General features: G+C 38.1%; 1 protein-coding gene across 9 annotated transcripts in view; it reads left to right on the top strand.

The window, feature by feature from the left end:
- Positions 1–17,714, top strand: part of SLC13A1 (solute carrier family 13 member 1) — a 225,485-nt gene that overhangs the window by 29,472 nt on the left and 178,299 nt on the right. For all 9 annotated transcript variants that reach the window (XM_036905611.2, XM_036905614.2, XM_036905609.2 and 6 more), the window contains exons 3-6: positions 5,226–5,362; positions 7,464–7,660; positions 8,282–8,333; positions 8,415–8,463. In XM_036905611.2, coding sequence (XP_036761506.2) covers positions 5,226–5,362; positions 7,464–7,660; positions 8,282–8,333; positions 8,415–8,463 — 435 coding nt within the window. The remainder of the gene's footprint in view (positions 1–5,225; positions 5,363–7,463; positions 7,661–8,281; positions 8,334–8,414; positions 8,464–17,714) is intronic.

Below are 17,714 nucleotides of genomic sequence, written 5' to 3'. Positions count from 1 at the left end.
TAGTTAAACACATAATGGGCAAAATACTTAAAAAATCTCATTTAATTTACAACTTGATGTGAAATATTATTTAAATTCTGTAAGAAAGTATATGGACTTATAGAAGGGTTGCTAAACTGGTAAATTACATTGCTAAGAGAGAACCCAGGTTCTCTGATTGTAAAAGACCATGTTTTTTTATGAAATCCAATTTTGAGACAGAAATATAACTACCTGAATCTTGCAAATAGATTTCAAATTTCATTAGGAATTTTATTTGACAGACCAATTTTACTTTGAAAATATTTATATCAATCTCATTTACAAACTAGTAGCATCTTATTTTATTACTGTATATACAAGTAGGCAATAAACACATCTGCTTGTGCCTAATGTTCTACAAACTCTGATGGAAATCAAAGAATAGGTTATACAGTGGAAAACAAAGAATGTGAAAATTCCTCCTTAGGTTTCACAACTAATTTCATTTAGACAATTGGGCTAAAGGCTATCTGTTTGCATAGCCTATTAAGGGATCAGCAAACTATGAGTCTAAGTGCCAAATTCAGCCTGATAACCAGTTTTTAAAATAGTTTTATTGGAAACACACACAGCCATACTTCATTAATGTGCATATTATACTACAAAGACAAGTTGAGTAGTTGCAATAGGGAACAAAGGTCACAGAGTCTAAAGTATTTACTACCTGACCCTTTGAAGACAGTCTGCCAGCTGCTGATATAATCTAAAGAGATTAGAACAAGAATATTTCACAGTCCTGGACTTCATGCTGTGTTTAATCACTTATTAATAGTGTCTTACTTCTATGTGTTCCTTTGTATTTTTTTAGTAATTCTGCATTTATTCTTCCATTGAATTCTAGAGTGTCTGGAAATAGAGTCAGTGGGGCCTATTTCCATGAACAAAATTTTGAAAGAGATAAGGGCAGAGGAAACTCAAATGTCTATTCATTTTTCAATAATCAACTCAAGTACCAGGTCCCATATGAAGACTTTTTCAATTTCCCTAGGAAAATGTAGTCACTTACTTTTTTTGTATCAACTATACCTTAAAGAGATAGCTCTCGTGCACCAATGCTAACTTATTGCAGTCTTGGCTAACTTGGTTTTCCTCATCTAATAACCCATAAGTTCCTTTCAGGCTAGGGATTTACTACTTCAATATTTTCTAAGTGCCAATAATGCCAGACATGTGCTAAGTCCATAAATATAATGATTAGTAAGACACATCTCTTTCTTGAAAATACCCTAGTCTAATGAAGGAGATAATTAAGTAAACAAACGGTCACCATATAGATTAAGATTTCCTATATGGAGGTATGGCCCAACCAAGTTTAGGGTGGTCATGAAAGGCATCTTGGAAGAGTTAACATCTGAGTTCGCCTATGAAGGAAGATTAGAGCAATAGGGTGAGAGAAGATGGTCACTGCAAGTTAAATAACAAACAGATGTTAAAGCATTTCTTTTTCCAGGGAATTGCACACATATGGAGAAGTTAATGCAGCACTGGAAGACTAGCTAGAGAGGGGAGATGGGACCATATGATGGTCTAAATGAAATCTAAATGAAGATATCTAACCCCAACCCCAACCCCAACCCTAACCTCTAAACCCTAACCCCTAACTCCTAATCCTAACCCATAACACCTAACGCCAACCCCTAATCCTAGCCCTACCCCTACACCACCTCCAAACCTAACCCCTAACTCCTAACCACAACCCTAACCATAACCCCTAATCCCAAACTCAACCCTAACCCTATCCATAAATCTGGCCTCTTTACTCGCACCCTCACCTTCACTCACACTGAGCTGTAACCATTAACTTAACTATCATGCTAACCCTCAGCCTAAACCCACACTCTTAACTCTAAGGCACACCATCACTTCATCCTAAACATAACCCTATACCTAATCCTAACCCTGCCAAAACCCTTACCCCTTCACCCTCACCCTCATCATCACCCACATGTAACTATAACCCTAAACCTCGATATAGCAGTTATCCTAACATTAAATCTGGATCCTAACTCTAACCATAACCCTGTCTTTCCGTATATCTCACCCAAGACCTAATCCTAACCCTAACTGTGGCCCCTAACCCTAAACCCTCAACCTCATACTCACATTCACCCACACCTAATCATAACCCAAATCCTAAACATAACGCAAAAACTCACACTGAAAACAAACCCTAAATCTAACTTTAACCCTATCCTCACCCTACCTTGAACCCTACACCTAACCCTAACCCTGACCCTTTGAACCCCTCACCATCATCGTCACCTTCACCCACATAACCCAAAACCTAACATGGAGCTCTAAACCTAACTCTCGCCATAATCACATCCTCCTCCTATCCCTAATGATAACCCTAACACTAATCATAATCATAAATCTAGCCCCTAACCCTCACCTTCACTCACACGGAACCAAAACTATCACGCTAACCCTCAGCCTAAACCTATATCCTAACTCTAACCCACACCATCACTTCATCCTAAACCTAACCCTACACCTAACCCTAATCCTAACCCTACCTGTACCCCCACCCACCGCCTCTCATCGTCATCCACAGCACACCATAACCCTAAACCACAATCTCGCACTTACTCCAAGATTAAATCTGGACTGTAACTCTAACTGTAACCCTATCCTCCCCACATACCTCGTCCAAGACCTAACCTTAACCCTAACCCTGGCCCCTCACCCTAACCACTCACCCTCATGCTGCCCTTTACCCACACCTAACTGTGACCCAATCCCTAAACGTAACCCATATGTAACCAGTATGTCTTATGAGGCATATTGAGAAGATGGATTTGGTCTGAAAAGACATGGGATCTCTTAAAGGATTATAGGAAGGGCGATGTGATCAGATTTACACTTTAGAAAAGTGACTGACAATGATAAGGGTGGATTAGAAAAAATTATACAGCAACCATGTGAGAAATTCTACGCTACTTAATTAAGGTGATAATGTTCGAAAAGAGAAAAGTGGACAATTTAAAAGATATGAAAAAACTAGAAATAATAGAACTTGATGATAAATACACACATATTGAAAGTGAAAAAGGAATCATAGCTGACCCTCAAGTTTCTGGCTTGGTGCCTAAGTATATGGAAAGTTCATTCACCACAAAAGAGGATATGTTGAGTTTTTAGATGTTTGTGAGAAATTCAAATTCCAAATGGAAATATCCAATTGGATATACCAGTTTGGGACTCAGGGTACGTACCTGTCTGGATATAAAGATTTTTGTGTCTTCAACATTCATTCAAAAACTATATATTAAATGCCTATTTTGTGCAAGATGTTATTTTAGTATCATAGAGTTAGAAACTGAATCCATAGATTCAACCATTGGGTGTATAAAACAAGAAGACTGCAGGCAGAACCCTGTAGAATACCAGCACTTGAGAAAAGGGCAGGGGAAAAGTGAATTTTGAAGTAGGCCATAAAGAAAAATTCAGAAAGGCTGGGATAGAACAAGAAAGAAAAAAAAATGTTTCACATATCTGAAAGTACAAGTAAATTAATAAATTGAAAGAATACTTATAATGAGAGCATGGTTGAGAGACTTAGGAGGACAGGAGTTTCAGAGTATAGACACTTGGGATTTAGGAGCTCAAGGAGAAGAACTTATTCATCTGCTGCCGTCCTCCTTCCCTCACTCATCCAGTACTATTCACTGAGCTCCGACTCTGTACCAGCCCTGTGCTGAGTGCCACATATGTAACGGCCAGCAAAGCAGATACCTGGTCATCACTGAATGTGCATTATAATAGAGAAGACATGCAACAAGCAAGTAAACAAACAGTATTTACACAATGTGATGCACTACAAAGAAAAAAAGCAGGGTTATGTGATACAGAAAAATAGTAGGATATATTTAAAAACTTGATATTTGAGAATTGAAGAGGTATGAAGAGAGAAAAACATGTCAGGCATTTACACATGCATCGCTTGGTGCATGGTAGGTATCCAGTGTTAGAGTAATTAATCAATGAAATAATAAGGAAATTGATATGATTATCATCTATTATAGAATTGCTACAAAATGTAGAAGGTAAAAACTTCTAAAAACGTAAGTTAACTTTTCATAAGGGATAAAGAAGATGTGCACTTGTCCACTTTTAATTTCGAGGGTAATTTTCAGTTTTTCTACTTTTTTTTTGAAACAAGCCAAGCTTAGTTATCTATTTTTAAAATGCAGATACAATTTAAATAGCAAAATCATCATAAAAGTTACTTATTCCTTGATGATTTCATATTAGAACAGCTTTCTTCCAACTCTTGCATTTCTCCTACTAGACCTTATTTGAATTTTTTAAAAGGGGTATTTTCTCTTATCATTCTCTTTTCAGCACAGGCTTGTGATTAAGTTAGCTAAGCATTTCCTAAAGTCAGATTTCTTGACTAGCAGTCTCATGAGACACTCCACCTAAAAATTGAAAAACAAGGATTCTATGATTAGATGTTTGAAAAAAATATGTAGTATACAGGATCATACTCTGAGACTGACATATAGGTTAGTTTTCAAAGGTTTTGAGGAGGCCAATAGAAAATGCTAGCATTTCAAAACTGTTTTCTGAACTAATTTGACCACAGTTTCTTTTTTTAGTAGAGGATTATTTACCTAACATACTTCAGAGCATTCTTTGGTAAATACTGATGCCCAAATTATCTGTACTCTGTACTAATCTCTGAGTGGTGTTAGCCAAAAGTGACTTAAAATGTTGGCCCTATTCAAGGATATTTATTTTGCAAGGAACTATTTTGAAGGTAAAACCATTCAAACCGTGATGGCATGGCATAGTGGTTATGGCATAATGGGTCATAACGAAGATATTGACAAGTTGGAGACTCAACTAAAGACTTTCCCAAACCACAGTCAGTGCCATTCTAGGATAGGAGCATAAACCAATTAACCCCAGTTTATAGAAAGAGAAATCAAGGCATAGAAGGTGCTTGGTGTTACTCAGCTGTTTAAAAACCTGACGCCCTAGGTACTCTTTTCTTCTATATATTTTCCCTTAGCACTACTACTTTTGGGTAACAATATAAAATATATTTAAATTTGTATTCAGACACATCAAAAGTTCTCTCAAGAAAACAGAAAAATGATGTAGTTGAAGTCAAAGTTAAGAGCAGAGAAATAATGCCTTGTGCAATGTTATTTTCCCCCCACCAATGTAAATGATCATGGGTTTAATTGTAATTTTAGGTGGCATCTGTTTATTTCAAAGATTTTCACCTACTGCTAATTGGAGTCATCTGTTTAGCAACATCAATAGAAAAATGGAATTTGCACAAAAGGATTGCTCTGAGAATGGTGATGATGGTGGGGATGAACCCAGCATGGTAGGTACCACTTTACTGTTCCAAGTTCACAATCTGAATAGATCATTTGTGTGCAGAGCAAATAACCAAATAAGTAATCCATAGCCAGGCAGTCATTCGTATCACAGGATAATTCATGACTTTTTTTTTAGACATAGGGAAGTAATATGAACTGTACTTGAGTTGGAGGAGGGGAAAAAACCTTTCCTTTCACTGCAGGTCTAATTACAGGGAGATGGGGATAAGTGCACACAACTCTCTCACCTTTTATACATCCGAGGAGTCAAAGCTGAGCAGCCTTGAAGCTCCGTAGCCAAGATTGATAGACTTCAGAGTAGATTTCAGTCCCGTCCTGTTTATTTGGCTGATTACACATTCAAGACTTGCTCAAGAGCATCCTTGATCATGAGGGAGGACATTAAGAACTAATGACAAAGACATTACTGACAAAATACAAATGTGTACAGAAAAATTCCAAGGTGAGAGTTTTTTATTTTTAAATGAACTGCGAAGTGGGAGAATCAGTTAAGAAGTTTCTTCTATAGAATGCAAAATTACTCATTTGACTGATTTTCCCCTCTGAAATGAGTGCTTTTTTCCATTAGACTAATTGGTGATTTTATTTTAATTCCAGCTCTTGTTCAGAACATAAATGTACGCTAAAAAAAAATATTTTCAGTGTCATAATGATTCACATAATGGCATTATGCTTTAAAGCCTTAGGTTTTTCCTTCTTAACTCCTTTGAAAATTAAACAATTGTATTGAATAGTGTTGCACAATTCATTCTAGGGTATAACCACATCTGTTTATCATTTATGTAGCAAATTGTTTTGTTAAATATAAAAAAAATTAAACTCAGATGAGACAAATTTTTAAAATATAATTCTTAAAATTTTTATATTTATGTATGAAAAGCATTTTACTCTTAAAATGAAATGGGGCTGCGTGCCTCTTTGGTGCTATCAAAAAGTGTCTCTCTTCCTTGACCATCTTCTCACTGACCCCAGTGGATGGGATAGTATGCTGCCCGTGGAGCAAGAGTCCTGTCCATTACAGCACTAAACAGCTTTCAATTTAAGGCATTTTCACTAGACAAAAGCTTTATCTGATCCCAGCCTTTTATAATTGCATGATTTCATTTATTGCCAATGCCTTAAAATGATTTCTAGTTTTTTTTATTAAGAATCATTTCTTAAATGTACTTCTAAAAAGTCTTATTTTGTTTTGCACATGGAAAATATTCGTCTTACCTGAAGTTGCAACTTATAATGTGGAATATTTCTTGTACTCTTGTACATCTGTCATTAAAGGGCATCGGAATTTCATGAATAGCTCTATATGGAAAGTTGTATTTCTGACTGATTTTCTGGGACCTCCTACTCAAAAGAGATCATATTTTTTTCCAAGTGTGACTTTGAAAGCATATATACATAATTTAAAACCCTATAGTCTTAGGTATGTTATTTTTAAGGGAAAACTACTCTGTGTATAAAGAAAACAATACAATATATTCAGTTCTTGACCACAGATGGGAATATCATAAAGAATAGTATCTACAGAAGTTCTGAAACCTCACTTTAGCTAGTGGTTTTAACCATATATGTTCAATCAGAGTAGCGAAGAAGTAAAAACCAGATTTATAAATATTAGTTTCTTTCCTTATCCTTGTACCTCCTTGGCACACATACTAATAAACAGAGATATGAGCAAAAGATCAATAATAGGGGTTCCTTAAATTCAAAGGTTGATTTCACATCATCTTACTAGTATTTGAAGGTGGTATCATCTGTAAAGGACATTCAAATATTGACATAATATTATAAGCAGTTATACCATCTACCTACTTGTAGTTTGGTTATATATTTAATCATTTTTCTGTTTTGGGAGAAAAGATTCTTACGGTTTCCAGGTAAATAAATCTCCTAAGAACTCTGCTCTTCATGTGTGACCCTTTGCTTTCTACCTGGCTATGAGCCAGGCAGGTTATAGCCAGGTAACTTAACCTTCTATATTTTGAAAAACTGAATTCTCAATTCACAAACAGCATCCTTTACAGTTAAATAATATGGAGCTAGTTAAGCTGGTGACCAAAGCTCATACTAAAGGCTTTCTCATTTCAGGCTGACACTGGGTTTCATGATCAGTACCGCCTTCTTATCTATGTGGCTTAGCAACACCTCAACTGCTGCCATGGTGATGCCCATCGCGGAGGCTGTGGCACAGCAGATCATCAGTGCGGAAGCAGAGGTCGAGGCCACTCAGATGACTTATTTCAGGGGATCAACCAACCATGGACTGGAAATTGATGTCATCACAGGTTGATATGGCAGCAGTGGGGTCAAGTTATTTGGGCAAAAGGCACTCACTCAAGAATTCTACCTTATGTTTTGAATTAACTATCCACACATACATCATGTGACTTTAACCTTCCTTCTATATTTTCCAATATTCACACAAGGGATTAGCATAACCCAAATATTTACCTTAAATTAATGGTTACATTCTCTGGCAAAAGAGGAAGAATGCCCTTTCTCTCCTCCAGCCAGTCTGATGGAACTTACCCTCTCCTCTCCTCTCCTGTTCTCTCTCTCTCATGTCTTTATCAGTAGACTCCCAAGTTACCCTTTCATACTGAAATGACTTTCCTACTTAACATTGGGAATCCTTAATTCTTACATTCTCTTAGGAAACAGTAATACATTTTACTGTGGTTATTTCTGGCTCTGATAAACTGCTCTGACACAGTGAAAAAAAAATATTGGGAGAATATTTGTGTTCACAGAATACTTTATCAAGATGAATATTTTGTCAGTATATGTGAATTTATTTTCAGTTTCTAGTCATGCTTCCATCTTCACACACATACACACCATATTACACATAAATACACTAATAACCCTTTATTTAAATTATCTTTCTCTTATTTACTGTTTTGCAGAAAGTGTTAATGGACAGGAAACAAATGAGAGGAAAGAGAAACCAGTTCCGGGGTAAAGAATATTGACATTTTGATTCAGATTTTCCAAGTTACATTTTAATAAAATTATAACCTGGGCCACTTTATTTTTCAGATACAGTAATGGTGCAGGGAAAATTTCAAGCAAGATGGAGCTGGAAAAGGTATATTAAATTTGATTCTTTCTAAATAATTATACTTGAAATTATATTAGATCTGCAGTTAGATATGTATGCATTTTAAAATCTGTTACTTGCATCCTTGTCTATAAATTACTTTGCTTGCCTGAGTCAAAGCACAGTAAATGGTTTAATAGGCCTTCATGGATAGACTGAAATCAACATCCTGATATGAAACATTATAGGCTCTGAAAATTGGCATCATTATTTTCTCCTTTTACTAGGTTCATGGTGATGGCACTTAGCATACGTAGTTTAAAGAAATATAATTCCAGTCTCAGAATATTGTTTCATTTTCTTAATAAAATCTTGTTAGCCTGATAGCCTGATTTTCATTAGGAGCATCTTTATTTCTTTCAGGTTATGAACTTAGGGCAGCACCTATTCATGTAAATGCCATCTAGTTATCTTCAGTGTCTCCACTGCCACTAAAAATTCAATGCAGAATTCCTAAGTTGCTACTGTCACATACAGATGGAGGAGTTGTTATAGCCAATCTAGCTATTAAAAGAAGGAAAGAGATTTTGTAAACTATCCCATAGAATTCATTTCCCCAGAATAAATCAATATAAAAATAGCATACTAGGTTGTATTGGGAGCAACATATCTCAAGACCACTGAAAAACAATCCTGCCTAGAAATAGTCCTACAGTAACCATGGCATTAGGAATGGGAGAGTGGGGCATATGCTCCTTCCTCAGACTATAATGCATTAGCGTGCAATTCAACAGGAAAAAGAAAACCCTCTTGTTATTTACAGAAATCCTCAAGGAAAAAGCAATTTCTATGTAAAGAGAAAATGAATACCAAGATAAGTTTAAAGCCATTAGGTACAGTATACATTTAAGGTTTTAAAGCTGAGAATTGAATGTATATTTATGAAAACATTATCATCTTTAGGGATAGAAGTAATTTTTTTTAAACATAGAAAATCAATGGTATGCCAGGTATATTACAGAAGACCACATTAGAAATGGGGTTTAAAAACTGTCAAGAAAATTGGTAAGCCTAAACAGAAAGAATATACTTGCATTCAGTAAATTTCTTGTGCTCATCTTTGAAAATCCAGTGTTCTGGCATGATGCCTAAATTTGGGGTCAAGTCCTTCAAATTAATTTGACATCCAACACTGTCAATACTTCCTATAATCCAACCTAGGCATAGTGGGGAAGATGGACTTAAAACAAGTGGGACATAGGGGGCAGAAGATGGCGGCGTGAGTAGAGCAACGGAAATCTCCTCCCAAAACAACATATATCTATGAAAATATAACAAAGACAACCCTTCCCAGAATAAAGACCAGAGGACACAGGACAATATCCAGACCACATCCGCACCTGAGAGAACCCAGCGCCTCGCGAAGGGGGTAAGATACAAGCCCCGGCCCCGCGGGAGCCGAGCGCCCCTCCCCCCAGCTCCCGGCGGGAGAAGAGCAGGCAGAGCGGGAGGGAGACGGAGCCCAGGGCTGCCGAACACCCAGCCCCAGCCATTCGGGCCAGAGTGCAGGGCGCTCGATACTAGGAAAACAGGGCAGCAAGAACAGTGAGCAGGCACTGGAGGCTGGGCGACTGAGGGCATAAGAAAAGCGCGCAACCTTTTTTTTTTTTGCTTTTTTGCTGTTTTGTTTTGGCGAGCGCTTTTTGGGAGTTTTAAAGGGATAGGGACCCCAATACTAGGGAAACAGGGCAGAAAGACCGGTGAGCAGAGGCCTGAGGCTGGCACCGCAGAATAAAGAAAAACGAACGACCACCTTTTCTTTTTTTTTTTTTTAATTAAAAAAAAATTTTATTTTTCTTTTTTTTTGGTGGGCGTTGTTTTGTTTTGGCGGGTGCTTTTTGGAAGTCTTAAAGGGGCAGGGCGGGTCACTTAATCCAGAGGTAGGGAATCCGGGATCTCTGGGCAACCTAACCCCTGGACTGCAGGGAGCAGGGAGGCCCATTACGGAGATAAATAGCCTCCCAGCAGCTCCTGCTCCAACGCGACTCCAACATTTTGGAGTAGCTGCCTGAGCCAGGCCACGCCCACAGCAACAGCAGAGATTAACTCCTTAGCAGCCGGGCAGGAAGCAGAAACCCTGTCTGCGCGCAGCTGCGCAGCACAAGCCACTAGAGGCCGCTGTTCTCCCAGGAGAGGAGGGCCACAAACCAACAAGAAAGGAAGTCCTTCCAGCCGTCACTCGTCCCAGTTCTGCAGACTATTCCTATCACCATGAAAAGGCAAAGCTACAGGCAGACAAAGATCACAGAGACAACACCAGAGAAGGAGACAGACCTAACCAGTCTCCCTGAAAAAGAATTCAAAATAAGAATCATAAACATGCTGACAGAGATGCAGAGAAATACGCAAGAGAAATGGGATGAAGTCCGGAAGGAGATCACAGATGCCAGAAAGGAGATCGCAGAAATGAAACAAACTCTGGAAGGGTTTATAAGCAGAATGGATAGAATGCAAGAGGCCATTGATGGAATTGAAATCAGAGAACAGGAACGCATAGAAGCTGACATAGAGAGAGACAAAAGGATCTCCAGGAATGAAACAATATTAAGAGAACTGTGTGACCAATCTAGAAGGAACAATATCCGTATTATAGGGGTCCCAGAAGAAGAAGAGAGAGGAAAAGAGATGGAAAGTATCTTAGAAGAAATAATTGCTGAAAACTTCCCCACACTGGGGGAGGAAGTAATCAAACAGACCACGGAAATACACAGAACCCCCAACAGAAAGGATCCAAGAAGGGGAACACCAAGACACATAATAATTAAAATGGCAAAGATCAAGGACAAGGAAAGAGTGTTAAAGGCAGCTAGAGAGAAAAAGGTCACCTATAAAGGGAAACCCATCAGGCTAACGTCAGATTTCTCAACAGAAACCCTACAGGCCAGAAGAGAATGGCATGATATATTTAATACAATGAAACAGAAGGGCCTTGAACCAAGGATACTGTATCCAGCACGACTATCATTCAAATATGACGGTGGGATTAAACAATTCCCAGACAAACAAAAGCTGAGGGAATTTGCTTTCCACAAACCACCTCTACAGAACATCTTACAGGGACTGCTCTAGATGGGAGCACTCCTAGAAAGACCACAGCACAAAACACCCAACATATGAAGAATCGAGGAGGAGGAACAAGAAGGGAGAGAAGAAAAGAATCTCCAGATAGTGTATATAACAGCTCAATAAGCGAGCTAAGTTAGGCAGTAAGATACTAAAGAGGCTAACCTTGAACCTTTGGTAACCACGAATTTAAAGCCTGCAATGGCAATAAGTACATATCTTTCAATAGTCACCCTAAATGTTAATGGGTTGAATGCACCAATCAAAAGACACAGAGTAACAGAATGGATAAAAAAGCAAGACCCATCTATATGCTGCTTACAAGAAACTCACCTCAAACCCAAAGACATGTACAGACTAAAAGTCAAAGGATGGAAAAACATATTTCAAGCAAACAACAGTGAGAAGAAAGCAGGGGTTGCAGTACTAATATCAGACAAAATAGACTTCAAAACAAAGAAAGTAACAAGAGATAAAGAAGGACACTACATAATGATAAAGGGCTCAGTCAAACAAGATGATATAACCATTCTAAATATATATGCACCCAACACAGGAGCACCAGCATATGTGAAACAAATACTAACAGAACTAAAGGGGGATATAGACTGCAATGCATTCATTCTAGGAGACTTCAACACACCACTCACCCCAAAGGATAGATCCACTGGGCAGAAAATAAGTAAGGACACGGAAGCACTGAACAACACAGTAGAGCAAATGGACCTAATAGACATCTATAGAACTCTACATCCAAAAGCAGCGGGATATACATTCTTCTCAAGTGCACATGGAACATTCTCCAGAATAGACCACATACTAGGCCACAAAAAGAGCCTCAGAAAATTCCAAAAGATTGAAATCCTACCAACCAACTTTTCAGACCACAAAGGCATAAAACTAGAAATAAACTGTACAAAGAAAGCAAAGAGGCTCACAAACACATGGAGGCTTAACAACACGCTCCTAAATAATCAATGGATCAATGACCAAATCAAAATGGAGATCCAGCAATATATGGAAACAAATGACAACAACAACACTAAGCCCCAACTTCTGTGGGACACAGCAAAAGCAGTCTTAAGAGGAAAGTATATAGCAATCCAAGCATATTTAAAAAAGGAAGAGCAATCCAAAATGAATGGTCTAATGTCACAATTATCGAAATTGGAAAAAGAAGAACAGATGAGGCCTAAGGTCAGCAGAAGGAGGGACATAATAAAGATCAGAGAAGAAATAAATAAAATTGAGAAGAATAAAACAATAGCAAAAATCAATGAAACCAAGAGCTGGTTCTTCGAGAAAATAAACAAAATCGATAAGCCTCTAGCCAGACTTATTAAGAAGAAAAGAGAGTCAACACAAATCAACAGTATCAGAAACGAGAAAGGAAAAATCACGACGGACCCCACGGAAATGCAAAGAATTATTGGAGAATACTATGAAAACCTATATGCTAACAAGCTGGGAAACCTAGGAGAAATGGACGACTTCCTAGAAAAATATAACCTTCCAAGATTGACCCAGGAAGAAACAGAAAATCTAAACAGACCAATTACCAGCAACGAAATTGAAGCGGTAATCAAAAAACTACCAAAGAACAAAACCCCCGGGCCAGATGGATTTACCTCAGAATTTTATCAGACATACAGGGAAGACATAATACCCATTCTCCTTAAAGTTTTCCAAAAAATAGAGGAGGAGGGGATACTCCCAAACTCATTCTATGAAGCTAACATCACCCTAATACCAAAACCAGGCAAAGACCCCACCAAAAAAGAAAACTACAGACCAATATCCCTGATGAACGTAGATGCAAAAATACTCAACAAAATATTAGCAAACCGAATTCAAAAATACATCAAAAGGATCATACACCATGACCAAGTGGGATGCATCCCAGGGATGCAAGGATGGTACAACATTCGAAAGTCCATCAACATCATCCACCACATCAACTAAAAGAAAGACAAAAACCACATGATCATCTCCATAGATGCTGAAAAAGCATTTGACAAAGTTCAACATCCATTCATGTTAAAAACTCTCAGCAAAATGTGAATAGAGGGCAAGTACCTCAACATAATAAAGGCCATCTATGATAAACCCACAGCCAACATTATATTGAACAGCGAGAAGCTGAAAGCATTTCCGCTGAGATCGGGAACTAGACAGGGATGCCCACTCTCCCCACTGTTATTTAACATAGTACTGGAGGTCCTAGCCACGGCAATCAGACAAAATAAAGAAATACAAGGAATCCAGATTGGTAAAGAAGAAGTTAAACTGTCACTATTTGCAGATGACATGATACTGTACATAAAAAACCCTAAAGACTCCACCTCAAAACTACTAGAACTGATATCGGAATACAGCAAAGTTGCAGGATACAAAATCAACACACAGAAATCTGTGGCTTTCCTATATACTAACAACGAACCAACAGAAAGAGAAATCAGGAAAACAACTCCATTCACAATTGCATCCAAAAAAATAAAATACCTAGGAATAAACCTAACCAAAGAAGTGAAAGACTTATACTCTGAAAACTACAAGTCACTCTTAAGAGAAATTAAAGGGGACACTAACAGATGGAAACTCATCCCATGCTCGTGGCTAGGAAGAATTAATATCGTTAAAATGGCCATCCTGCCCAAAGCAATATACAGATTTGATGCAATCCCTATGAAACTACCAGCAACATTCTTCCATGAACTGGAACAAATAATTCAAAAATTCATATGGAACCACCAAAGACCCTGAATAGTGAAAGCAATCCTGAGAAAGAAGAATAAAGTAGGGGGGATCTCACTCCCCAACTTCAAGCTCTACTATAAAGCCATAGTAATCAAGACAATTTGGTACTGGCACAAGAGCAGAGCCACAGACCAATGGAACAGACTAGAGAATCCAGACATTAGCCCAGACATATATGGTCATTTAATATTTGATAAAGGAGCCATGGACATACAATGGCGAAATGACACTCTCTTCAACAGGTGGTGCTGGCAAAACTGGACAGCTACATGTAGGAGAATGAAACTGGACCATTGTCTAACCCCATATACAAAAGTAAACTCAAAATGGATCAAAGACCTGAATGTAAGCCATGAAACCATTAAACTCTTGGAAGAAAACAGAGGCGAAAACCTCTTAGACATAAACATGAGTGACCTCTTCTTGAACATATCTCCCCGGGCAAGGAAAACAACAGCAAAAATGAGTAAGTGGGACTATATTAAGCTGAAAAGCTTCTGTACAGCAAAAGACACCATCAATAGAACAAGAAGGATCCCTACAGTATGGGAGAATATATTTGAAAATGACACATCCGATAAAGGCTTGATGTCCAGAATATATAAAGAGCTCACACGCCTCAACAAACAAAAAACAAATAACCCAATTAAAAAATGGGCAGAGGAACTGAACAGACAGTTCTCCCAAAAAGAAATACAGATGGCCAACAGACACATGAAAAGATGCTCCACATCACTAATTATCAGAGAAATGCAAATTAAAACTACAATGAGGTATCACCTCACACCAGTAAGGATGGCTGCCATCCAAAAGACAAAAAACAACAACTGTTGGCGAGGCTGTGGAGAAAGGGGAACCCTCCTACACTGCTGGTGGGAATGTAAGTTAGTTCAACCATTGTGGAAAGCAGTATGGAGGTATATCAAAATGCTCAAAACAGACTTACCATTTGACCCAGGAATTGCACTCCTAGGAATTTACCCTAAGAACGCAGCAATCAAGTTTGAGAAAGACAGATGCACCACTATGTTTATTGCAGCACTATTTACAATAGCCAAGAATTGAAAGCAACCTAAATGTCCATCAATAGATGAATGGATAAAGAAGATGTGGTACATATACACAATGGAATACTACTCAGCCATAAGAAAAGGGCAAATCCAATCATTTGCAGCAACATGGATGGAGCTGGAGGGTATTATGCTCAGTGAAACAAGCCAAGCGGAGAAAGAGAAATACCAAATGATTTCACTTATCTGTGGAATATAAGAACAAAGGAAAAACTGAAGGAACAAAACAGCAGCAGAATCACAGAACTCAAGAATGGACTAACAGGTACCAAAGGGAAAGGGACTGGGGAGGATGGGTGGGTAGGGAGGGATAAGGGTGGGAGAAGTAGGGGGGTATTAAGATTAACATACATGGGGGGGTAGGAGAAAAGGGAGGGCTGTATAACACAGAGAAGGCAAGTAGTGATTCTACAACATTTTGCTATGCTGATGGACAGTGACTGTAAAGGGGTTTATAGGGGAGACCTGGTATAGGGGAGAGCCTAGTAAACATAATATTCGTCATGTAACTGTAGATTAGTGATACCAAAAACAAAGCAAAAAAAAAAAAAAAGGGCAGTTCCTGTGTGGTAACCTCCAACGAGTTCTACACAAGGGTATAAAGGGCATAAAAAAGTGTAGGCAAAGGGTCTGTTTGTGTTTATACAGAGGATCAAAGCCTAATTGGGCTACCGCGAAAATGAACTAAGATACGATATGAAAAAGAACTTCCAACATCTGCACTCTCTGGAAGACTCATGCCAGAAGATGATCATCAAAAAACCCCAACAAAGATCCACGCACTGCTACAGCTGTAGATGCACTCATCCCACCAGTTCCTGGACTTGCCATGGGAATGAGGAAGGAGATATCTAAGCTGGCCTGTGCATACAGTGAAACAACAAATTTGACTGGATCTATACTGTTGGAACTCAACCAAGAATTTCGAGAAGTTCAAATTGTAGCGCTCCAAACTCTTACAACTACAGACTATTTACTGTTAAAAGAACATATGGCATGTGAACAGTCCCCAGGAATGGGTTGTTTTAATTTGTCTGATTTCTCTCAGACTGTTCAAGTTCAGTTGGACAATATCCACCATATCATAGATAAGTTTTCACAAATGCCTAAGGTGCCTTAATGGTTTTCTTGGTTTCACTGGAGATTGCTGGTAATTACAGATATGCTTTGGTTATGTAACTATACTCCTATTATGTTAATGTGTGTGCGCAATTTAAGTAGCAGCTTAAAACCTATATACGCTGAAGTTACTCTACAAGAAGATATGTCAAAGAAATAATCAATCTTCCCATGTTTTCTTCCGCCTGCTACTTCTATAGCTTTTCTTCTTCCTTCCTAATTACAACCCTTAAATAGAATTCGTGCCTCTTATCAAATTTACCGAGTATCATAACTCCTCCAAGTGGTAAAGATACCTCAAGACAAATGTTGGGCATAGAAGCCACAGGGCATAAATATGCAAAGAAGTAAAAAGCTAACCTTTTCAAACAATAAGGCTTCTCTCTCACTTACCAACTCTACATTTCCCTGTATGGCCCCGGAAGATGACTGGTTAGCCAGAGACGGGTAAGATTCCTCAAGGGAGGAACAACCTAAGACAGGCACAGTCGCAGGGGGGCCATCAGGTGAGAAATTGGGGATCAACAGAGGTGAGGCTTAGAACCTCACCCCCCCTGTTCTGAGAGAAATCTTCTGCATACATGGATGTTTTATTGCCCTGGTCTAGCTCGGATTAACACATAGTCTACAGGCACACACCTGATCATCTACATTTGCTCTCTTACAACACTAAACTATGTTTTCTACCTTTATCTTGTATCTACCTACCACTTCAGCATTTTATTAAAAATAATAATAATAAAGAGAGAAATGTGGTATCCACATATAAATCAAGTATAAAAACCAAATGAGTATTCATATTTGAACTGACTGTTTATAGTTCATAATGCATGAGCAAAACCAAAAGTTTCTGTGATGACTGCCCTTGTACTGTTCACTATGTAACTTATTCAATATGTAAGAATTTGTTCTACATGTAAGAACTTGTTTGTTATGCCTCAGAAGATTGGAGACTGACGAAAATTAGGCTTGGGGTGGATTAATGATTGTGCATTGAGCATTGACTCCCCTATACAGAATTTTATTGTCGTTAACAACCATTTGATCAATAAATATGAGAGATGCCCTCACAAAAAAAAAAAAAAAAAAAAAAAAAAGGACAGACTTCCAATTGTAAAATAAATAAATAACCGGGATGTAATGTATAGCATAAGGAATATAGTCAAGATATTGTAACAGCTTGGTAGGGTGATAGCTGGAACCTCGAATTATGTATATAAATGTTCTACC

This window comes from Manis pentadactyla, chromosome 7, assembly GCF_030020395.1.
Source record: "Manis pentadactyla isolate mManPen7 chromosome 7, mManPen7.hap1, whole genome shotgun sequence".
Classification (NCBI taxonomy): Eukaryota; Metazoa; Chordata; class Mammalia; order Pholidota; family Manidae; genus Manis; species Manis pentadactyla.
This window is presented reverse-complemented; position numbering and strand designations above follow the sequence as displayed.